The 25,697-nt window shown below is 44.6% G+C and overlaps 1 protein-coding gene across 6 annotated transcripts in view; it reads right to left on the bottom strand.

Moving 5' to 3' along the window:
* Positions 1 to 25,697, bottom strand: part of TMEM131L (transmembrane 131 like) — a 126,709-nt gene that overhangs the window by 59,756 nt on the left and 41,256 nt on the right. For 5 of the 6 annotated variants that reach the window (XM_073341401.1, XM_073341402.1, XM_073341403.1 and 2 more), the window contains 3 exons: positions 3,827 to 3,895; positions 2,356 to 2,479; positions 1,095 to 1,211 (listed from right to left, as the gene is read on the bottom strand). In XM_073341401.1, coding sequence (XP_073197502.1) covers positions 1,095 to 1,211; positions 2,356 to 2,479; positions 3,827 to 3,895 — 310 coding nt within the window. The remainder of the gene's footprint in view (positions 1 to 1,094; positions 1,212 to 2,355; positions 2,480 to 3,826; positions 3,896 to 25,697) is intronic. The other variant, XM_073341405.1, reaches the window with a different exon arrangement.

Here is a 25,697-nt window from a genome sequence, read left to right as displayed (position 1 = left end):
TGAAATTTGTATGTTACAACCAGGAATGAATTTGGTTTAATACATTCAGCCTAAGTGGTGAGTGAAATGACTGACCATTTTATAAAACACCTTCCTACAACTTGTCCACAAAAGGACAAGGTGAAATGAGATGTATGAAGAGCAACAAGCCAAATGAATGGGAAGAGAAGCTGGACAAAAAAGTGAGATGATAAAATCAGCATATAGTATATTGTTCTTCTAGTTTCCCTTAAAAAAAAAAAAAAAAAAAAAAAAAAAAAAAAAAAACCCCAACCACAGTTCTGAGCCTCTACCCATGCCACACACCAATAATGTGCATTATCAGGTATATTTTTCAAGTTAGTTGTCCTACATCTCATTTTGAGACTTCTTTCCTACTGCAGTCTCAGGATGAGGGAGTGGGCAATGTGGTTCAAGTTGGTGTTCTTTTTTTAAATAATGGAAGAAAAGAATTTAAAAATTAATCAAAATGCAAAAAGAAAAACCCCGCAAATATGTAACTTCCCCTTTAAAATATTTTAATGTCAAATAAGTTAAGAAATTTGTGGTGAATTCTTCAGGTAACCAGATTAAGAGGAGCCTTCCGGTCACCAACCATCACTTACCCTTTTGTTTTATTTTTCAAGAAGCCTAAAACTGCTAAGATTTACCCCTTCCACCCTGTGAGACTCCACTGCATCTATTCACAAAAGAACCCCATTGTAGCTCAAAGACCACCTACACAGGACTCAGTAAGTCTGTTTCCTAAACACTTCTAATTTATGTTACATCCCAGCATAGTGCATGCTATGCTGCCACACGGTGTAGAAGCAGCTATCTGTGGCAGGTGGGCATGGACCCCAATCCTACAAACACACATGTGCTTAACTGTATTACTATGAGTAGCCCCAGTAATGAGAGTAACTGCATACAGTTGATAGTAACTGCCCAGTAAGTGCATACGTAAGTGTTTTTAGGACCAGGGCCTTAGTCAATGGCAAACTTTGCTCCCTTCATCCTGGTTATGTCAGGAATTCAACATATTTTCAAAATTAGATTTTTAAGTTAATGTCTTTAGATGTCATTTTTGAAGCACGCATCAAGTGAAAAGTTACCTGATATGAAAGTACTCCATGAGATGAGGTATTTATAAATAATGAACTTTCAATACTGCCTTCCTCTGTTGGCAGAAAGAGGACTCTGAAAGAAATTTTTCCCATTGCTGGAATCACCTAAAGAGACAACATAAAAGCCTGCTGCTCAATACAGCCAATTGCAGCTCCTTCCCTTTGACTTCAGCTATCATCAGACCTTTCTATACATGAATCCAGTTGCATGAACCCCACAAATGCTGGGCCCCCTCCTGCCAGGTACTGAGCACACTCAACTCCCAATAAAGACAAGAACTGAGAGCACTCAGCAGTGTGCAGTGTTGAGCCCAGAATTTTTAGAATATCAAATGGTCACTTTGGATTTTTTAACAGAACGATCTAAAAGCTTGTCCACCTACACAATACCGATGTCCAAGAACTTTTCAGCCCAACAATCAGTTCTCTGTAGTTCAGTACATACTGTGAAGTGAACCAATGCATGAGCTACATGATGCTTAATGAACTGAGTCACAGTTAAGGCTGGACATACAGTTTGGCAACTAAATCTGAGCCTAATTCATAAAAGCAGGATCAAGTGTATGTCTGGAAAATTCTAACTCGTCCCCATTTATGTGAGCCAAGTTCAAGCTTATTTGCTGAACCATTCATCCAGCCCTAGTCAAAATGCTGATTGGATATAAGCAAACGGGGGAAAAAATACCAGCATACCAGAAGAGGGTGAAATCTGGGCTTTGTCAAATTGTGAGCACCGCAGTGTACTTTTTACATAATTTAAATGTTCTTAAGCTTCACAAAGAGAGTTTTAATTAAACAATTATCTTGAAGTTTGTTATTTTTATAACTGCAATCCAAGATCTTTAAAAAGCATTGTATTGTAAATCTCCTTTATAAGGAACATACAGGACTATACTCAAGAGATTGAGAATCCAAGGCTATAAATAGCTTCAGGCCTTTCAACTACTGAACTCCACAGAAGCACTATGGTACATACAGTAGAGTGGGATTTAACCATCTTAACAATGACAAATTCTTTCCTTTCTCATCCATCATAAAATGAGCCTCTCTTATTGTAGGAGGTTGGATTCCCCCCCCCCCCCCGGTATAAAAGTGAAACAAAAACACAAGCTAACAAACACAGAGAAAGAATGAGTTGGGGTGGGGGTAGCATGGAAAAAGAGCACAGAACAAAAGCTTTAGGCCAAAATAAACATGAAGTTTTGGCACACCGCCACTACATAGTTTCCAAGAGTACATCAACACTCACCCTGCTATGAACAGGAGATACATGAAAATGTCTAGTAGCTGTAAACACTGAATTCACTACAACTTCTCTATCCCTACTAGGGTTGTAAGCATACAGCATTTTAGATCTGGGCAGTCCCAGTAACCTAAGGGAAAAAAACAAAGTATTACTGATTTTATAAACATTGGTAATTTGCAAGAAAAATCAACACATTTTGGTGCTATTAAAACGTTTTGATATGTAACAATTTGTCAGCTTAATGTATTTGAAGATTATGCAACCCAGAATTTGACCCTTTAAAATATAAAGAAAAATAAATTACATTGAAACTTATCGGTTACACATAGCAAAAACCACATACAGTCACTAACAGTTTGTGAAACATTATATACAGATTTCAGAGTAACAGCCGTGTTAGTCTGTATTCGCAAAAAGATATACAGAGTGGTCAGGCTGGGTTGTTTTTTACTTGCTGGGTACAGATTTTTGAGGAAACTAATAAATTATGTTTAAGAGAAGTAAAAGTCTTGCTTGGTCAGTTGACAAAATGATTCTTTTAGGCCATATATTTTTGGTAAGAAGTTTGAAAGCTGTTTCTGATGCAGACATTCTCTGCTTCTTCTAGAACATTCCTTTAGCTCACAAGGGGATTGTGCTTTTTGGTAATTGATGGGATAAAACTGCTAATCATTCTGTAAAAGCTTTCCTCTCGCCAAAACTTAAGCAGCACAGAAACCCTTACAGATTCTAGCAATGTTTGTTTTTTCAGAGATTTGATTTAAGTGTTAGTCTTGTCCGATAACAAGCCCACTCCCAGATCTACTGAGGCAACTTATCTCATTAAGAGGCCATCCAGTGGTAAGAACCCATTTGGTACAGCTACAGTAATCACCTACAAATGCTGTTTACTCAGTGTTCACTAGTTTCCTGTCTACAGTCACCCATTCTCCTTTTAAATTGTGTTCTACTCCCAAACCCTGCAGCTACCGTTTTCACCTGACCCCCAATGATCAATGTTCCTCAAACCCAGGAACTTTACTGCAGCCAGTGGTGAGTCATATTTCTTGTGATTTGGGAGGAATGAGAAGAGTATCTATGTACCTTGTCTATACCACTCTTTTTTCCTGAAAAAAATTCCCTTTGTTAACGCTAGCCCAGCTACACGAGTGGGACAGGAACAGTCAGCGTGCTAGCATACAAAAATGTCAGCATTTTTACTACGACTTGCTCTGAGCCACACTGCTAGGTATCTGGAAGAAGGAGGGCTGCTGGGAGCCTGGACCCTGTATGACGATGGTCTCAACAGGACAATGTGCCTGGGGATCTTTCTAGGGAGACCATTAAGATGATTTCCTTCCTTTGAGACCCCTCTTGTAGGATCTCCCAAAGAAAGGAATGATCTGGGCTAATGCTCTTTCATTCCAAACTTGCCCCAATTTCATGGTAGTCCTATTAATTATTAATTAAAACAACAATAATCTAAGATACTCACTGCATTCCAAAATGCAGAACCGAAGGATGAAAATGTAAAGCCTTCCCATTAGGTATCTTTGCTGAGAAGCTGAAAAAGAAAAAAAAAAATTATGACTACTTTGTTGACATGCTATTTTGAAACTGAGGCAGACTGCTACCTAATATGCACAACATGACATTCGTCTCGTCATTGTGCTAACACTGATGTGCTCTCCTAATTTTACATCTCAGGTACACTGTTCCACAGACTTTCATACATTCCTCTGTAGAGCTGCATTATCCACACTTTTATAAGATTTCTATTGTGTGGAATATACTGGCAATCATGACAAGTGAAATTATGACTATAAACCAGGCTAAAATATTTCTTATGTGCAGAAGAGAATTTGGATTAAATCACAAGGACTGTAACACCATGCTTACATTATCCACAATTATTTCCAATAGCAAATCCTAGGTTTACAGATATTTCTTTAGCATCTCTTCTCCAAAGGTGTATTGAAGAAATAATGGAGTAACATGTGTTTCAGTTGTCAGTTTACTCTTCTCTGCACTCGGGAAGTTGACAAAAAAATTCCCACCAGTTCTTTCATATCTTCAGCTGCAAGTTACAGCCCTAGCATAGACAAGGATTCCAGGTCTGGACCCATTTTCATCATTGTTTAAACTTTTCAACAATATTAAGCATGGTAGTGAAAACTGGTATGGACCCCAGAGCCTTGTCTACAATAGGTATGCACCCAGTGTTAAATATATTTTAGAAAAGTCCCTTACTGTTGATGCAGCCTTTGACTATGTCTACACTCATGTAGAGTACAAACACTGCACCCGCCCCCAAGCATGGTATAAATAGCAGTGTGGATGGTGCTGCTTAGGCCAATAAAGACATTCAGGAACATATGCCCTAGATAGCTCTCTACATGCTCAAGCAGTGCCTCTCTTTTCTACACCATTATTTTTAACAGTGTAGTATCCCACTGTGGGAAACTTTCCATGACAGAGTGAAAGACTCCAGCAGTGAGGAAAAGCTCTGGCGGGGAGAGCCAGCCAGGAAGGTTCCAGCAGCTCCCTGTGTTCGGAATGGCAGATGCTTTCACTGTCGCGCTTAGCTACACAGTGCAGTATAGCCACAGCCTGCCTTTCACCGCCGTGTGTAGCTACACATACCCTAAACACCTAGACAAGGCCTTTGTGTCACAGCCAGTGACCAGGTTCAGCCATATAGGGCAAAAGGCAGATACTTCGCAGAGGGTGCAGCTAGAGAAAGAGTAGCATCAATCTGAAGATACCAAATACCTGAAATGGCCCTGGGAATTGTGTGATTTTAATTGTTGCAGTTTTGAAACAGGTTGGGATCAAAGATGGAAATTTGCAAATAGTATCATCATCCGAATCAATATTTATTATTTGTATCACAGTAGCACACAAAGTGATTGAGGACTTACTGTGTTACAAGCTGTACAAATAAACAGAAAGACACTCTGTGCCACAAAACACTATCAGATTTCAAACAAGGTGCCCCAAGTAAGTCACAAACAGTAGTAGGCAAGGAGGTGGAAGGATGGAGTTATTGATAACAATATGACATTGTTACATAGGTTTCTAGGTCCACACCTTCATGGTTCAAGAAGTTTAATATAAATAAATATGAGCTATCCTTGACTGCTATTCAGCCTAAACATCATTAACAGCCTTGAGAAAGAGAGGACAGTGGCCTTTTTAATTAGCTCAGGAAATGGATTTTATGGCATGCGGTAGGACAGTTCATTGCTCACCTAGTTCAAAATGCGTACTTGTAATGTTATTCTTGAATAGTCGCATATATTTATGTATTTATTTATTTCGTATTCCAAATTGAAACGAACAAAAATCATCAATATTGGTAGGAAAGAGAAACAACAACATTGTTACAAAAACTCAACTTCAACTCAGTTAAACCAAAAACTACTACTATCATTTTTCTTGGCCCTATCTATTTTTTTAACAGAAGACTAGAAAATGGCACCCACATTAGGGGGACTTAATGATTTTCTTCAACTGCAAATGTGTTCAAGAATGGACATTTTTTTTGCAACTGAAAAAGATATGATTTCTGCAAACACATTACACCACCGGTTCTTCTAGTTGTTCTATACTATCATTTCATTTAACAATTATTCAATTATCAAGAGTAGGCAAGGCGCAAGAGTACAACTAAAAAAAGAGAGACTGGAGGAGCAGGGAGAGGTAAATCCATTGCTTTTTCTGATTCTGTTTTTTAATGGGGAAAAAAGCACCATGACAAACCTCTGATGCAATCAATCAGTTTATATCCTGAGGACTACCTGCAAAAAAAAGGAATAGAGCCTTTCTAAATGAAAATATTTAATTCTCCAACATTACTGGGCATTTTTTAAAATCTTCTGGAAGCCGGCAGAGCACTGATTTCTATTTCTGAGATGAAATACAATTTGGAAAGGCCACATCACCAGTGCCAACACTGCTCCTGGCTGCTCCAGCTGCACTTCTGTCCAGACAGAGAACCCGACTATGGATGCCTCTACCTAGGTACTGGTGTGGATTTGCAGAGACTGTGGCTTGTATTTCCCCATCACAGAAAACCAGCCTGGGGAGACCATCCAATGTGAGAGGTGTCTACCTGCAGAATCTCTCAGGAAGCACGTGGGAGAGCTACAAGAGGAGGTAGCTAGGCAGAGGCAAATCTAGGCACATGAGGAATTCATTGAAAATACGCGTATGGAAATCTCCAAAGCTGAGGAAGCAATCCAGCCAGAGAAGACTTCAGTAGCACCACCAGGAAAGGAGGAAATGGCTCCTTCACAGGGAGGGAGCTTGCTGCTTGTTACTTCTGGCAGCTGACAGTGCTCAATGCCTGCTCTCAACCCACCATCCACAGAGATAGGAAAAAAAAAAAAAAAAAAAAAAAAAAGAGTATGCTGCCCAGGCAAAGAGGAATGAGGAATCTCTCCCGAACCTGGAGAAGGAGAAACTATGTACCCCTGAGGCTCTGAGGATCGTGGCCCCACTTTTAAGAGAAAACAAAGGGTGGTGGTCAGTGACTCCCTTCTAAGGGGGATGCAGGCATCCATCTGCCAGACTAACCTGGCATCCTGGGAAGTGCGCTGCCTGCCAGGGGCCCATATCCAAGACATTATGGAAGGCTTGCCAAGGATCATCCAGCCCTCTGACAACTACCCTATGCTGCTTGTCCATGTGGGCACTAATGATACTGCGAGGTATGACCTTGAGCAGATCAGAAGTGACTATCGGGCTCAGGGTGTGAAGGTGAAGGAGTTGGAGGCACCGGTGGTGTTCTGATCCAGACTTCCAACCAAGGATGGGGCCCGGGTAGAGACAAACAGAACCTGGAGGTGAACCACAGCTACACAGATGATCTCGCCAGGGGCGCTTCTGCTTTTTTAACATGGGATGCTGTTCTGAGAAGGTCTGTTGCGCAGAGACTGGGTCCACCTATCGAGGAAGGAGTATCTTCGGATGCAGACTGAGGAGGGCTTTAAACCAGGTTCGATGGGAGCAGGAGACAAAAGTCCATGGTAAGTCCAGAACATGGAGACCTGGGTGAAGGGTCAGAACCTGGAGGGAACACAGGCAAACATAGCAAGGACAAAGGAGGGAATATGGAGGAGAAATCTAATGAACATCTTAGTCCAGTGGTTTTCAACCTTCTTTCTTTTGCAGACCCCTAAAAAATTTCACATGGAGGTATGGACCCTTTTGGAAATTTAACTTGTGGTCCATGGATCCCCATCATAGAAATCTTAGACTGAAAACTGACTGAATAGAATTTAACTATAAATGTTGCACATGTTCAGCGCGGCATTTGATGCAGCATGAAAAAGGGCATTAAACTGTGGGCTTTTATGGTAACAGCTACACTTCTGGCTTTTGACCTGTAGGTGGGGGTATTCACATACTTTTGATTGATCAGAAAAACTGAATGCCTTTTCTGGGATCTGAAACTTTATTTTCATAGTCACCTTTTGCAGACTCAGACATACTCTGCGGGGTCTGTGGACCACAGTTTGAAAATTAGATCTCTTAGATATCTGTATGCTAATGCAAAAAGTATGGGGAATAAACAGGAAGAACTAGAAATACTAGTGAGTAATCACAAGTATGACATAATTGGCATCATAAAGACTTGGTGGGATAATTCACATGATTGGAATATTGGTACAGAACAGTACAGCTTGTTCAGGATGAGTAGGGAGGGGAAAAAGGAGGCAGTGTTTTGTGTATCAAAGATGTATACTCTTGCACGGAGGTCAAAATGGAAGTGGGAGGCAGACGTGTTGAAAGTCTCTGGATAAGGATAAAAGGGGTAAAAAAAACAAAAACCAACCACCAAAAAACCCCCCACGGGTGATGTCACTGTAGATGTCCGCTATAGACCACTTAACCAGGAAGAAGAGGTGGATGAAGCTTTTTTTAAACAATTAACAAAATTATCCAAAGCACAAGACTTGGTGGTGATGGGGGGGACTTCAATTACTCAGACATCTGCTGGGAAAATCATACAGCAGGGCACAGATTATCCAACAAGTTCTTGGAATGCATTGGAGACAACTTTTTATTACAAAGTTGGAGACAGCAACTATTAGCAACAGGCTATTCTAGATTTGATTCTGACAAATAAGGACAAACTAGTTGATAATTGAAAGGCAGCTGGGTTGAAACTGCTCATGAAATGTCAGAGTTCATGATTCTAAGGAATGGTAGGAAGGAAAATAGCAAAATAAATATAATGGACTTCAAGAAGGCAGAATTTAGCATACAGCGTATAAGCAGGTACGATCCTGTGGGAAGCAAGTCTAAGGGAAAAAAGAACTCAGGAGAGCTGACAGTTTTTTAAAGAGGTATTAAGTGCACAAGAGCAAACTACCCCAAAATGTAGAAAAAATAGAAACTATGGTAAGAGACCACCTCTTGGCTTAACCAGGAGATTTTCAATTACCTGAAACTTAAAATAGAGATACAAAAAAAATGGAAACTAGGTCAAATTACAGAGGACAAATGTAAAAAAAAAAAAAACAAGCACGGAGAGAAAAAATTATAAAGGCCAAGGCACAAAACGAGATTAAACTAGCTAGGCACATAAAGGTTAACAAAGAAACATTTTACAAATACATTGGAAGCATGAGGAAGACCAAGGAAAGGGTAGGCCCATTACTCAATGAGAACAGAATGGAAAACGCAGCAAGGTTAGCAGTGACCAGATGAAGAAAGGTTATGTCTACACTACCACTTAGATTGGTATAACTTATGTCACTATGGGGCATTAATAAGCCAACCTCCTGAGTGACATAAATTACACCAATGTAACCGACACAGCTACTTCTGCTTGTTGGGAACGTGAGAGCTCTCTTCTGTCGACTTAGAGCAGCTACACTAAAGAGCTTACAGCAACACAGCTGCATGAGCCTAACCTAGTGAACATCAGTGTAAATAAGGTAGGATGAGAGGCTAACACAAGAGAAGAACAAGTTAAGAATTACTGAGACAAGTTAAATGTCTTCACATGGGCAGGGCCTGACAAAATATGTCCTAGAATATTTAAGTAACTGGCTGAAGAGATCTCTGAGCCATTAGCAATTATCTCTGAGAACTGGTGGAAGACCGAAGAGATCCCAAAGGACTGGAAAAGGGCAAATATAATACCTGTATATATAAAAAGGGGGGAAAGGACAACCTGGGGAATTACAGACCCCTCAGCTTTACTTCGGTACTTGGAAAAATAAAAGAGCAAATATGCAAACAATCAATTTGCAAGCACCTAGACGATAAGAAGTGATAAACAACAATGAAGAACAAATTGTGAAGAACATTTCTTCTTTTGTGAAGAACAAATCGTGGCAAACCAACCTAATATACTTCTTTGACATGGTAACAAGTTTTGTGTCTAGGAGGGAAGCAGCAGATGCGATATATGTCAACTTTGGTAAGACTTTTGATACTGTCTCACATGACCTTCTCATAAGCAAATTAGGGAAATGTGGCCTAGATGAACCTACTTTAAGGGGAGTGCAGAACTGGTTGGAAAACCATACTCAGATCAGTTATCAAAGGTTCACAATCAAGCCGGAAGGACATATCAAGTAGGGTTCCTCAGGGATCTGTCCTGGGTCTGGTTCTAGTCAATATCTTTATAAATGATTTGGATAATGGCACAGAGTCTACACTTATAGTTTGTGGATAATACCAAGCTGGGAGGGTTGCAAGTGCTTGAGAAGACAGGATCAGAATTCAGAATGATCTTGACAAACTGAAGAAATGGTCTGAAATAAAACAGGATGAAATTCAATAAAGACAAATGCAAAATACTCTGTTTAGGAAGGAACAATCAGTTGCACACATATGAAATGGGAAATGACTGCCTAGGAATGCGAGTTAACAATGTAATACTGTTGGGAAAAAAAGCAAACATCATTCTGGGATGTATTAGCAGGAGAATTGTAAGCAACACACAAGACCTCAACCAGAGTACTGTGTCCAATTCTGGGCATCACACTTTCAGAAAGAGGTGAATAAATTGGGGGGGGGGGAGAGAGAGAAAAAAAGAGTAAAGGTCTAGAAAACATGACCTACAATAAAAAGATTGAAAAAAATTGGGTTTGTTTAGAATGGAGAAGAGAAGACCGGTGGGGTGGGGGACGACGACACGACATGATAACAGTCTCCAAGTACATAAAAGGTTATAAAGAAGAGGGTGATAAATCTTTCTCCTTATCCACTGAGGACAGGACAAGAAATAACGGGCTTAAATTGCAGGAAGGAAGATTTTGGTTAGACATTAGGAAGAACTTCCAAACTGTAAGGGAAGTTAAGCAGAAGATCAGGGTTTTTCAAACCGTGGGTCGGGACCCCAAAGTGGGTCACAATCCTGTTCTAATGGGGTTGCCAAGGCTGGCATTGGACTTGCTGGAGCCCGGGGCTGAAGCCAATGCCTGAGCCCCAAAGCCCGGGGCTGAAGCCAAAGCCCAAGGGCTTCAGCCCTAGGCAGCGGGGCTCAGGTTACAGGTCCCCTGCCTGGGACTGAAGCCCAGGGGCTTTGGCCCCGCCCCCCCGCCCAGGGCAGTGGGCTCAGGCTTTGATCCCCCCCCTGGGGTCGTGTACTGATTTTTGTTGTCAGAAAGTTGTCGCAGTGCAATGAAATTTGAGAATCCGTGCACTAGACAAAATTACCTAGGGAAGTTGTGGAAACTCTGCCACTGGAGGATTTTAAGAACAAGCTAGACAAACACTTGTCAGGGTTGGTCTATATACATAGGTTCTCAGGGCAAATTTTTTGGTGGCCTCAGAGTGCGGCTGCCAACTCTTGCTGGTGGCCGCTCTCACACTATTTCCTAAAATACTTTATTAGCTTTAGGGAAAACAAATTATTGTAATTTATTTATTGCTAGCTAGTAAGTCTGTTGCGAAAAGTGATATGGAGGCAGCAGGGGGCTAGAGCCTGAAGCTGTGCAACTGGAGCCTGAAGCCCTGCAGCCAGAGGCTGCCACCCCACCATCCCAGGGGTGAACCCCACCGCCCCTGGGAAGGTGGAGAACTCACTGGGTGCCTGCTCTTCCAGCGTTGTGCCCCAGGTGTCTCCAGAGGGAGGCAGGGCCCAACCCCTACTGGTAGCCCCAGCAACCAACACCAAAGCAGGACATCCAGGAGCAACAGGGAGGGGGAGTGGCTGCTAATTTGCCCCCCGCTTCCCCCAACCCAGGAGGCTTGGCCGCAAGGAAAGTCCCTGGTGGCCACATTTGAGAAATGCTGGTCTATAATAATTAGTTCAGCCTAAGCGCAGGGGACTGGACTAGATGGCCTACTGAGGTCCCTTCCAGTCCTACAGTTCTCTTATTCCAATAAGTTTCAAGTCCAGCAGTTTTTTAAATATGACACTGAAAACTGGTAACAGGCATTTAAAAAAAAAGAGTCACCATCTTTAAAAAAAAATGGATTCATCAGTAATGGATTCATCTCAAATTATGCTAGAACTTCTCCTCTGGCCACAGATCACATGCCCCAAAAAGTGCACAAGGCCTTCCATGAAAAAGTTAGGGATTGGGAGAGAGACACAAATATCAGCCCAATAATGGAAACTCCAAAACAACAAATAGGGGTATAAAACCCTCTTAACAATAAAAATAAATTAGGTTTCCAGCTATTTTAAGATCTCCAATTCCTTTGAAAATTGACGAATATCATTGTATTAAGTAATTGGCTGAATGAAACTAAGCCCTACATTCAACCTGATGGCATTTCTCCGTCTTTCTGTAACACAATAGCTTTTGCACACAGCATCCAATCATTCCAACATTCCAACATCAGTTCCAACATTTCAGGGAATGTTCTAGACATCAGTGGGCAGAACCCTGCTGACTTTGGTGAAAATGGGGGACGCACACAGCCCCTGGCACGGAGGTGATGAATGTGGGACAACGGTATGGGGAATGGAGACCTACAGAGCCCCAGGGCATGTGGCAGACGGGATACGGAGATGGGTTATGGGGAGGCACACGAAGACCCTAGCACTGGGGGAGAAGAGGGGACTCTGGTATGAAGGGGGAAGAGAAAAAGGAGAAAAACTTGAAAATATGAGTTCTAAATGCTCAAAACGAAGAAGGCAAATAACAAGAACCCATAACGTGTTATTTTTAACATCCATAGGTGCTGGAACTAGGGTTGCTGGCATGAAGTCCACAGTATGCATCCAATGAAGTGAGCTGTAGCTCACGAAAGCTTATGCTCATATAAATTGGTTAGTCTCTAAGGTGCCACAAGTACTCCTTTTCTTTTTGTGAATACAGACTAACACGGCTGTTACTCTGAAACCTGTCATATACTGTTTTTACAGTTTGGTTCAATGGCTCTCAGTACCCCCCCCATACAAATTGTTCCAGCGCCCCATTAACATCTCATGATTTTGGGGGGGTTGAGTCCACGACTTTTGAATGCTTGGGGCTGTCAATACTGTGTCACAAACTCACTACTATGCTTTGCACTAGACTAGACTGTAATGTCTTTGGAACAAGGGCTCTTAGGCCTGGTCTACACTTACAAATTAGATCAACCTAGCTATGTCACAAATTAGATCAACCTAGCTACTGTGAAAAACATCACACCCTGAGTGCTGTGGTTAGGTCAATCTAACCCACAACATAGACACAGCTAGGTCGATGGAAGAATTCTTCTGACAACCTAGCTACCGCTTCGCGGAGAGGTGGATTAACTACATCCACAGAAAAAAATCCTCCACTAATGTAGGAAGTGTCTGTGCTACAGAGGCATACCTACTGTAGCAACTGTAATGTAGACATATCCTTACTTTGTGCACAGTGCCTGGCACAATGAGGCTCCAATCTCAGTGGGATCCTCTAGCAACAGCTCCTGCAGCAGGAGCCAAAGCTGTGTTGTCCATGATAAACATGCAAGAAGTGGCAACCATATAGGACTGAATTCTGCAAAACAGTTAAGTTCATGCGCAACTTTGCAGTACCATTGCTACAAGGACTTTGTAGGATTGGTACCTAAACCATTAAAGGGTGGCCAATTATGTTTTTTTCCTAATTACATCAGATTTGTAACGATCAAATGCATAATGTCTTGCAGCACAAACTTTAATAAACACCAGGCTTAACTATCAGTAAAATGCAAGGACAAAGTTAAAAGTTAGGATCCTCTTCCCACCCCGTAGCAAAAAATAAATATATACGGACCCTTGGGAAAACTACCAAAAATGTTAGATACCTAATTTGACAAAATCAAGAGAATTATACACAATCCTAGTGTTGAAGACCTAAAGATAGATATTAAATTCTATAATGAATATGACAGTGACAGAAAATAGCCACCTCTTCCAGACATTTTTGTATATTGTGACGGGGCAAGGCCAGATGGCTAAACAAATCCCTGGTACCAGGATAAGTGAAATGGCAGCTGCTCCAGGTCAATTAAGACACCTGGGGCCAATTAAGAACTTTCCAGAAAGCAGGGAGAAGGCTAGGTTGATTGGGACATCTGAAGCCAATCAGGGGCTGGCTGAAACTAGTTAAAAGCCTCCCAGTCAGTCAGGTGGGTGTGCATGTCAGGAGCCGTGGGAGGAACTTGCGCTGTTGGAGAGGCTGAGTAGTACACACCATATCAGGCACAAGGAAGGAAGCCCTGAGGTAAGGGTGAAGTGGCGCTTGAGGAAGTGAAGGCTGCTGTGGGGGAAGTAGCCCATGGAATTGTACATGTCATGTTTCTAAAAGGTCAGCTACCATAGCTGATACTATTAGGGTCCCAGGGCTGGAGCCCGGAGTAGAGGGTAGGCCCGGGCTCCCCCCCCACCTTTGCCCCCTGATTAATCACTGAGACTGGGAGACAATAGAGACTGTGCAAAGAAGGATATCTTCTCTTCACCTCCCTCGCTGGCTTATGATGAAAATGGCTCAGTAGACTGTGACCCTTGTCTCTAGAGAGAGAAGGGTTACGTGCAGGGCACGGTGAGCCTCTGAGGCTAGCAAAATCCGCCAGGAAACGCAGGACCCACAGAGGCAAGGGCAGAGCTTTGTCAAAACTGGTGTCAGCAGTGGGCTATCGTACACAGCGTGGCGGAAGAAAGAGGTTTTAAAAAAAAAGTACACTGGGGTTTTGGATTTTTTTTTGTTTTGGTTGGTTTGTTTTGCTTTGTACCACAATGGAGAAGGTGGTAAGAGCTCTGGTACAAGCCATGGCAGCCCAGCAGGAGGCCACCCGGGTTCAGGCAATGGCACAACTGGAGTCTATGCGGCTACAGCAGGAAACCAATCAATTATTGGGTCGCCTGGCTTATCAAGATTATGCCCTCTTGAGAGAGGTGGTGGACCAGCTGAAGATCCTCACCACCCAGGCCCGGGGGTCCGACAGGACGCGAACCCTGAGGGCCACTGGTTGTCTGCCAAAGATGACATCAGGAGATGACATAGAGGCATATCTCCTCTCATTCGAAAGGACTGCTCAGTGTGAGACGTGGTCCCAGGAGCAGTGGGCCAGCATTCTCGCCCCTTTTTTGTGTGGAGAGGCCCAGAAGGCCTACTTTGACTTGCCTGCCACAGATGCCACTGACTATACCTGTCTGAAGGCAGAGATCCTAGCACGATCACGGGTAACGGCAGCGGTAAGGGCCTAGAGGTTCCATGAGTGGAAATACCAGGAGAACAAACCCCCGAGGTCCCAGCTATTCGACCTCATACACCTCACGCGGAAGCGCTTACAGCCCAAGATATGCAGGCCAGAGGAGATTTTGGAGACCCTGGTCATAGACCATTACATGCAGGGACTGCCGCCAGATCTCCGCAAATGGGTAGGCCAGAACGATCCGTCCACGTACAACGAGATGATCACACTGGTGGAAAGACGGATGACAGCCAGGGAACTGACCCGACTACCCAAGGAAGGCCCCTTTCGAAGCAAGCACCCAACTCCAACCCTGGAAGGTTGGGCAGCCAAAGCCCCGGGGAGTCCTAGGTGGAAGAAGGGGGGGGGCCGAAAACCAGCGGGGACCCCAGAAGGAAGGGATTGGCCCGAGTGGGGGGAACCCCAGGACTAAACCCCCTAGCCCCCAGGATAGGGAAGTGATTAAAAGCAATTATAGATGTTATGCATGTGGGAAGTGGGGACACATAGCAGCACAGTGTCCCAGCACCGAGGAGCCTATGCAATGTAACTTGGGGGACTGGGAGGTCCCATGCTCCCTTATCCACTTCGCGGGGGTCGCATTAGCCCCGCATAATTACACCAGGCCAGTGAGGATAAATGGAGCAGAGACTACAGTGCTTGTGGACTCCGGGAGTGCTATCACCCTCATATGGGGTAAAATGGTAAAAAGTAGTCAGCTGCTACGAGCCAAACGCATAGCAGTGACGTGCGTGCATGGGGCCGTGAGCCATTACCCCACCATCCCAGTGGAGACAGAGGTTCAGGGAAACCCCTTTGAGGTGACCGTGGGCATAGTTCCTAAACTTTCATATCCTGTAGTCATTGGGAGGGACTATCCAGGGTTTGATAATTTACCTCCCCCGGAAAGGCTGGAGGGAGGTGGGGACCCTGAGGACAGCGACTCGTCACTGGGGGAATGTCAACCCCCGATGTTCACGGAGATTTCTCAGGATCTGTTCTCAGCCCCCGGAAGACAAAAAAAAAGAGAGGAAGGCCACAAAGGGCTTGGGAACCCGGATCCTGACCCAGGGCCAGGAGACCTCCATAGTAGGCATATGGACGCGAGCAGCCAACAGAGAAACTTCCACCACAGAAGGTGAGCCAGAAGCTGCCCCCAGCCATGACAGCAGCGAGCCGTTGGAAGAAGCAGAAGCCGGCCCCTGGGAGCTTGGGTAGGTTAGTCCCAGAAGAGAGACTTTTGGGCAGGACCAGGCGGAGGACCCCAGATATGATAACGCCAGGAAAGAGGTGGCAGAGATCGATGGGATACCAGTGGATGGGAAGGTCCGGGTGCCGGACCTTACTTTATAGTGAAGAAAGATCTCCTGTACCCCACGGTGCAAATGCAGGTGCAAGAGATACAACAACTTCTGGTGCCACGAAAACATCAAAAAGCCATATTGAGTCTCACCTACAGTCACCTGTTTGGAGGACACTTAGGGGTAGAGAAAACCCAGACACGGATCCTGCAGAGGTTCTTCTGGCCAGGAGTACATGAAGATGTCCGGCGACACTGCACCTCTTGTCCGGAGTGTCAGTTACATAGCCCTCGCCCGCACTTGCGGGCTCCTTTGATACCACTTCCAATAATAGAGGTTCCTTTCAAACAGATAGCCATGGATCTGGTAAGGCCCCTAGAGAAGACAGCTCGGGGCCACCAACATATGCTTGTTGTACTGGACTATGCAACCCGGTACCTGGAAGCTGTTCCCCTGCGCAACACAGCTTCCAAGACAATAGCTAAGGAGCTACTACAGATCTTTGCCCGGGTGGGGCTACCCAAGGAGATATTGACTGATCAAGGGACACCTTTCATGTCCAAGTTGATGAAAGATCTCTGTTCATTGCTCCATGTACAAGCCCTACGGACCTCTGTATACCACCCGCAAACAGATGGCCTTGTGGAAAGGTTCAATAGGACCCTAAAGGCCATGATCAGGAAATTGGTCAGCCAGGATGGGAAAGATTGGGATACCCTATTGCCTTACCTCATGTTCGCCAACCGGGAGGTTCCGCAAGCCTCCAAGGGTTTCTCTCCATTCAAACTAATATATGGGCGCCACCCTCGGGGCATACTGGATATAGCAGAGAAGCCTGGGAAGAGGAGCCAAATCCTGGAAGGAACATAGTTGAGCATGTACTGCAGATGAGAGATCGATAGCACAAGTTACGTCCATTGTACGGGAACACTTGGAGAGACAACAGGAGACCCAACAAACCCATTATAACCACCAACCGAAGCTTCGATGGTTCCAACCAGGGGATCGGGTGATGGTATTGGTGCCCACAGCAGAAAGTAAACTGTTGGCCCAGTAGCAGGGACCCTACGAAATAACCAAAGCCGTGGGAGAGGTGAACTATAAGGTGCAGCAGCCAGGCCGCCGGAAATTGGAGCAAATTTACCACATAGAATCACAAAATCATAGAATATCAGGGTTGGAAGGGACCTCAGAAGGTCATCTAGTCCAACCCCCTGCTCAAAGCAGGACCAATCCCCAATTAAATCATTCCAGCCAGGGCTTTGGCAAGCCTGACCTTAAAAACTTCTAAGGAAGGAGATTCCACCACCTCCCTAGGTAACGTATTCCAGCGTTTTACCAACCTCTTAGTGAAAAAGTTTTTCCTAATATCCAACCTAAACCTCCCCCACTGCAACTTGAGACCATTTGTCCTCGTTCTGTCCTCTTCTACCTCTGAGAATAGTCTAGAACCATCCTCTCTGGAACCACCTCTCAGGTAGTTGAAAGCAGCTATCAAATCCCCCCTCATTCTTCTCTTCTGCAGACTAAACAATCCCAGCTCCCTCAGCCTCTCCTCATAACTCATGTGTTCCAGACCCCTAATCATTTTTGTTGCCCTTCGCTGGAGCCTCTCCAATTTATCCACATCCTTCTTGTAGTGTGGGGCCCAAAACTGGACATAGTACTCCAGATGAGGCCTCACCAATGTCGAACAGAAGGGAACGATCATGTTCCTCGATCTGCTCACTATGCCCCTACTTATACATCCCAAAATGCCATTGGCCTTCTTGGCAGCAAGGGCACACTGCTGACTCATATCCAGCTTCTCGTCCACTGTCACCCCTAGGTCCTTTTCCGCAGAACTGCTGCCTAGCCATTCAGTCCCTAGTCTGTAGCGGTGCATTGGGTTCTTCCGTCCTAAGTTCAGGACCCTGCACTTATCCTTATTGAACCTCATCAGATTTCTTTTGGCCCAATCCTCCAATTTGTCTAGGTCCCTCTGTATCCTATCCCTGCCCTCCAGTGTATCTACCACTCCTCCCAGTTTAGTATCATCCGCAAATTTGCTGAGAGTGCAATCCACACCATCCTCCAGATCATTTATGAAGATATTGAACAAAATCGGCCCCAGGACCGACCCCTGGGGCACTCCACTTGACACCAGCTGCCAACTAGACATAGAGCCATTGATCACTACCCGTTGAGCCTGACAATCTAGCCAATTTTCTACCCACCTTATAGTGCATTCATCCAGCCCATACTTCTTTAACTTGCTGACAAGAACACTGTGGGAGACCGTGTCAAAAGCTTTGCTAAAGTCAAGAAACAATACATCCACTGCTTTCCCTTCATCCACAGAACCAGTAATCTCATCATAGAAGGCGATTAGATTAGTCAGGCATGACCTTCCCTTGGTGAATCCATGCTGACTGTTCCTGATCACTTTCCTCTCATGTAAGTGCTTCAGGATTGATTCTTTGAGGACCTGCTCCATGATTTTTCCAGGGACTGAGGTGAGGTTGACTGGCCTGTAGTTCCCTGGATCCTCCTTCTTCCCTTTTTTAAAGATTGGCACTACATTAGCCTTTTTCCAGTCATCTGGGACTCCCCCCGTTCGCCACGAGTTTTCAAAGATAATGGCCAATGGCTCTGCAATCACAGCCGCCAATTCCTTTAGCACTCTCGGATGCAACTCGTCCGGCCTCATGGACTTGTGCACGTCCAGCTTTTCTAAATAGTCCCTAACCACCTCTTTCTCCACGGAGGACTGGCCATCTATTCCCCATGTTGTGATGCCCAGCGCAGCAGTCTGGGAGCTGACCTTGTTAGTGAAGACAGAGGCAAAAAAGCATTGAGTACATTAGCTTTTTCCACATCCTCTGTCACTAGGTTTCCTCCCTCATTCATTAAGGGGCCCACACTTTCCTTGGCTTTCTTCTTGTTGCCAACATACCTGAAGAAACCCTTCTTGTTACTCTTGACATCTCTGGCTAGCTGCAGCTCCAGGTGCGATTTGGCCCTCCTGATTTCATTCCTACATGCCCGAGCAATATTTTTATACTCTTCCCTGGTCATATGTCCAACCTTCCACTTCTTGTAAGCTTCTTTTTTATGTTTAAGATCCACTAGGATTTCACCGTTAAGCCAAGCTGGTTGCCTGCCATATTTACTATTCTTTCGACACATCGGGATGGTTTGTCCCTGTAACCTCAAGAGGGATTCCTTGAAATACATCAATCTTCTAAAACCTTGGCATGATCAAGAGGCATGCTCAGTCATGCAGGAGACCCTTCCCAGGAGGATATCTTACACGAGCAAGTGAGGATATCATCCAACTTGACGCCGATCCAAAAGATCGAGGCAGCCGACATGGTTAATCGCAACCGAGATGTGTTCGCTACAAAACCAGAGCGGATGACTGAGACCTACCACCATATCCACACGATCCCCGGAGCCAAGGTAACATTGAGACCCTACCGAATCCCAGCAGCCAAAAGAGAAGAAATCAAGGCCAAAGTAAAGAAAATGTTAGAATTAGGGGTTATTGAAGAATCTTACAGTCAAAGTGGTCCAATCCCATTGTTCTAGTGCCTAAACTTGATGGTACCCTGAGATTCTGTAATGACTTTCGCCGACTGAATGAAATATCCCAGTTTGATGCATACCCCATACCACGCATCGATGAACTGGTTGACCGACTGGTTGACAGACCAATTCTTAACTACACTGGATCTGACAAAAGGATACTGGCAGATTCCTCTGACCAAAGAAGCTAAAGAAAAGACAGCATTCTCCACCCCAGATGGTCTATTCCAGTACACTGTCCTCCCTTTTGGGCTACATGGGGCCCCAGCCACATTCCAGCGCCTCATGGATAAGCTGCTGCACCCCCATACTAGTTATGCAGCTGCATACCTAGATGATGTCATCATCCATATGCCAGACTGGGGAACCCACTTGGAGAAAGTTGAGGCAGTACTGCGCACCTTAAGGTGGGCTGGCCTCACTGCTAATCCCGCTAAATGCGCCATAGGGCTAGCAGAGGCTAGGTACCTGGGATATATTGTGGGAAGGGGCATAGTGAAGCCCCAAACGAATAAGCTAGAGGCAATTCAAAACTGGCCCCGGCCGACCCAAAAGAAGCAGGTCCGTGCGTTCCTAGGCATGGTAAGCTACTACCGAAGTTTTATTCCCCACTTCGCCACTAGGGCAAGTCCCCAATGGACCTGGTGAAGGCCCGAAGTCCAGACATGGTAAAGTCGACCGACACAGCAGAGGGGGCATTTACAGACCTTCGGACAGCCCTCTGTAATGACCCCGTACTCAGAGCCCCAGACTTTAACAGGGAATTTATTTTACAAACAGACGTTTCCAAGGTGGGGTTGGGGGCAGTTCTATGGCAAATGGTGGGAGAAGAGGAACATCAGATCCTCTACCTAAGCAGAAAGCTTCTCCGAAGAGAAAAGAAATACGCAGTGGTCGAGAGAGAATGCCTTGCAGTCAAATGGGCTATGGAGACACTGCGTTATTACCTCTTAGGCCGGCAATTTATTCTTGTGACGGATCATGCACCCCTCCAGTGGATGCAGCAGAATAAGGAAAAGAATGCAAGGGTCACCAGGTGGTTCTTATCCCTCCAATCATTCCAGTTCCACATATGGCACAGGGCTGGATGCCACCATGGCAACGCTGATGGTCTGTCATGAGCATACTGCCTGGCATCCCAAGTTGCCCAACTCTGTGGTGTTGAGCGGGGGGGGGGGGGGGGGGGGGGTTGGGCATATGTGACAGGGCAAGGCCAGATGGCTATAGAAAAGTAGTGGGAGATAGATATATTAGCTCCAGGCTAAACAAATCCCTGGTACCAGGATAAGTGAAATGGCAGCTGCTCCAGGTCAATTAAGACACCTGGGGCCAATTAAGAACTTTCCAGAAGGCAGGGAGAAGGCTAGGTTGATTGGGACACCTGAAGCCAATCAGGGGCTGGCTGAAACTAGTTAAAAGCCTCCCAGTCAGTCAGGTGGGTGTGCATGTCAGGAGCCGTGGGAGGAACTTGCGCTGTTGGAGAGGCTGAGTAGTACACACCATATCAGGCACAAGGAAGGAGGCCCTGAGGTAAGGGTGAAGTGGCGCTTGAGAAAGTGAGGGCTGCTGTGGGGGAAGTAGCCCACAGAATTGTACACGTCATGTTTCTAAAAGATCAGCTACCATAGCTGATACTATTAGGGTCCCTGGGCTGGAGCCCGGAGTAGAGAGTGGGCCCGGGCTCCCCCCCCACCTTTGCCCCCTGATTAATCACTGAGACTGGGAGACAATAGAGACTGTGCAAGCAAGGATAAGTTCTCCTCACCTCCCTCGCTGGCTTATGATGAAAATGGCTCAGTAGACTGTGACCCTTGTCTCTAGAGAGAGAAGGGTTATGTGCAGGGTCACGGTGAGCCTCTGAGGCTAGCGAAATCTTCCAGGAAACACGGGTCCCACAGAGGCAAGGACAGAGGTTTGTCACAATATGCACACATGCACAAAGTTTGTTTCAGAAGAGCACCAAAAGGTATAGGTCTACAGTAAAACATGCTTAACAACACAGTGCAAGTACAAGTTCTCTCATAAATCAACCCCCACCATTTGGTCAGTAAATAAAAAAACACGACTTTAGAAGCATCTTAAAAGTAATTTTAAATATATTTCCTGAAATCTCTTCTCCCAAAACAGTCTTTTGTCAGCATGATTTCATTTAACCGAGGTGGAGTGATTTACATTAAAGTTATTTAAAGCATTGATTTTAATCAAGATTTAAATCAGCAAGCAGGAAACCTTGATTTACATAATGAATTTTAATCTTGTTTTATACATATACACTTTTTATTTTTACTTTCCTAAGAATAGCCAATTCTCATTTGTTGGTATAAGTTGGTACTTTTCTTGGCTAACCAGAATGATATACCATAACTATACACATTTATTTAAGCTATTTTTATAGATTAACATATTCTAACTCATTCTTATTTTTATAGGGTTTTTTTGTTCTGTTAGGTAATGGTGCATGATTAAGGCCCTACTTAATTTGCGATATTATGGAAATTGTGGATCCCACAATATTAAACTTCCGCCATAATTTTGATTTTAATTAACTTACTTTACACAATCCACAATTTTGCATACATTTTGAGGTTTGCAACACACACATTTCCCCATTAGCACAGTCAAACCCCATTTATCCGAGCTTGTAATAGCTGGGGCTGGGGATCAGGCTGTCACACACATGGTGAGGCTCCCGCTGTCAGCCCTGTGCATTAATGACTAATATAGTTGCAGTGGGCTCTGATATGGGGACGGGGTTGACGGATATGGAGTGCAGGAGGGGACTCTGGGCTAGGACCGAGTGGTACGGAGTGTGGGAGGGGGCACTAGGCTGGGACAGGGAGTTGGGGTGAGGGCGGGTGTGAGGGCTCTGGTTGGGGGTGCAGACTCTGGAGTGGGGATGAGGGGTTTGGGATGTAGGAGGGTGGTGGGCTGGGACTGAGGGGTTTGGAGGGGAATCAGGGCTGGGGCAGGAGGTAGGGGGGGTGAGGGCTCCGGCTAAGGGTGTGGGCTCTGGGGTGGGGCTGGGGATGAGGGGGTTGGGGTGCAGGAGGGTGTCTGGACAGGGACCAAGTGGTTCGGGGGCAGGAGGGGGATCAGGGATGAGGCGGGGGGGGGCACAGCGGGGGGTGAGGGCTCTGTCTGGGGGTGGAGGTGAGGGGTTTGGGGTATAGGAGGGTCCTCAGGGTTGGGATCGAGGGGTTCGGAGGGCAGGAAGGGAATCAGGGCTGGGGCAGGGGGTTGGGACCCAGGAGGGGGGCAGGGGTTCAGGCTCCAGGTGACACTTACCTCAAGAAGCTCCCAGAAGCAGCGGCATGTCCTCCCTCCAGCTCCTACATGGAGGCGCAGCCAGGCAACTCTGTGCGCTGCCTTGTTCGCAGGCGCCGCCTCCACAGCTCCCACTGGCTGCAGTTCCCAGCCAATGGGAGCTGCAGGGGCGGTGCTTGAGGCAGGAGCAGCATGCGGAGCCCGCTGGCTGCCCTACACCAAGGAGACAAAGTGGGGACATGCAGGCTGTTTCCTGGGAGCTGCGCAGAGCGAAGGCTAGAAGGTAGCCTGCCAGCCCCGCTGCACGGTGCCGTCAACCCGACAGTCAACAGTCTGGTCAGCAGTGCTGACCGGAGCTGCCAGGATCCCTTTTCAACTGGGGGTTCCAGTCGAAAACCGGACACCTGGTCACCCTACCTAAAGGCTCAGAAACCAGAAGGCAAATAAAAAGACCTACAAGTTTATTATTTTTAAACCATTTGCTGATCTGAAGGGAGAGAGTCTTGATTAATGAATTTTGAATACTTGGCACTGGCAATACAGGTAGCTTTCTGAAATCTCAGGTCACTTAAGGTGACTCAAGCTATGCCCCCCAAAACACTAGTTACTTTTGAAAAGTTAATTCTGGGAAGTTATTCATGCAGGAAGTATCTCACATCAAAATATTCAAACCTGGGCACATGCAAACAACCAAATAAATAAATAAATAAATAGGTCTGATTTTGAAAAATGCTGAACACTCCCAACTCCCATTGGCTTCACTGGGAGTTACCAAATACTCTGTACCGCTGAAAATCAGCCTGTTTATTTAGGTTCCTAATTTTAGCAATGAGCTTTGAAAATACTGGCCTAGTTCTCGAGAATGTGGTACTATTAACCTGTTTCTTAAGAAGAATTATAAAAAAGTGAAATACTTATTGTACACAACACATTTTTACAACGTCAGCATTCACCTTTCTTAGGCTAAAATTGTATGTAAGACATCCTGCTTATAGGTCTTAATACTTTGAATTTCAATAGTACCTCTTTATCCAAAGTTCACAACAAAGCGCTTTACAAAAATTAACCAAACTGCACAACATCCTTGTGAAATAGACAGGAAAATATATTCTTAAGGAAGCAGAATCATTGATCAACTCACTGACTACATTGTACTTTATGCTGATCTACATGCATTCTTCTAAACCAGAATATAACTCATTTCAACATTATTCAGCCCTGTTTACACTGCCCAAGAAAGCTGTGTTTCAGACAAGAGCTGTTTTAAAACCCAGTTCTGACTAACATGATTTGAACTCTAGCGTAAAAAGACCCAAAGAATAATGACAAAACAAACATTAATTTTATCCTGGCTGCCCTTGTTAAATTCTCTTGAACACTACAATAAACACATGTTAACAGAAAAAAAGGTGAAAGTTAAAAAAGAAAAAGAAAACTGGCAGCCAATGGAGATGAGACGGTGACAGAGTTGAAACATCTGGTCATTACAATACGTTTTACATAATTTTATTAGAGATTGGGGGAGAGTTGACCAAAAGTTTTTCGCCAGCACAGTTTATTTAAAACTTTTCCCCATGCAGAGCAGCCCATTTCTGGCAATTCAGCACCCCTGCTTCAAGTGTTTCACTTTCATGCATAAGTGTATTTTAATATTCATCTTGCACACAACAACTAGCTCCTCATTTGAAAGAATGGGGGAGGAGGTTATTGACAGGAAACACAATGGGCCTGCAAAACTCTCAGAAATAGGAAGTTACATTCTTGTTAAATATCATTACACACAACCATTTCCTTTTTCTATCTACAGCTGCGACCAAAAATTTCCATCTTCACAAAAGCCATTTTAATCTAACCCAGAACACTTCAGCAAAAAGTATTTAAAAGTTCTGTAGCAGGTACAAGCCTAGCCTATTTAATTATTAACATGTATAATCTTCCTGCAGCTGCTGCTTTTTGCTGTTGTTTTAAGATAATCCAGGCCTTTCAATTTCTTTTTAAAATGACAGGGCACAGACCTGGAAACACCCATATGTAGATCTGTATGACTTTAAATGGATCATGAGAAGGCTTTACAAACTTATATGGTAAATATTAAAGCCTTCAAAGTCCCCTGTCCTCTCTCTTCCCCCTGAAACTAACATAAAAAGGAACACTAACTAAAAAGGAAACTAAACAAATGACAGAAGTCTAGAGCCATGACTTACAGACTCACACTCTAACTTTAGCTTATTCCCTTGAGTCTAGATGTTGCATCTGAGACAGCTGGCTCCTGTCGGGGTCCACAGAACAGTGGGTGATTTCACATACCATATGAGCTGCAATACCCAGCCACAACTGTTTGACACAGAAGTGGTGAGTTTCAGCCTGGACTTTGAATTTCCTGCCTTTTTATACTTCAGTCAGACCTTTAAAACCACTATTTTAATTATGTTTACGGATTAGCTAATAAGGAACACTAAGTATATCTGTACTTCTCAAACACAGTTTTTGGTTTACACAGCTATGTGAAAACACAAAATGAAAATAGGCATGCAAAACTACATACAGCTACTTACACTGTATCAGGATGAACAGAGTCTAATGTTATGTAAGCTACAGAAAAGCAAATATTGC

The sequence above is a fragment of the Lepidochelys kempii genome, chromosome 4 (assembly GCF_965140265.1).
Source record: "Lepidochelys kempii isolate rLepKem1 chromosome 4, rLepKem1.hap2, whole genome shotgun sequence".
In the NCBI taxonomy this organism is placed as follows: Eukaryota; Metazoa; Chordata; order Testudines; family Cheloniidae; genus Lepidochelys; species Lepidochelys kempii.
This window is presented reverse-complemented; position numbering and strand designations above follow the sequence as displayed.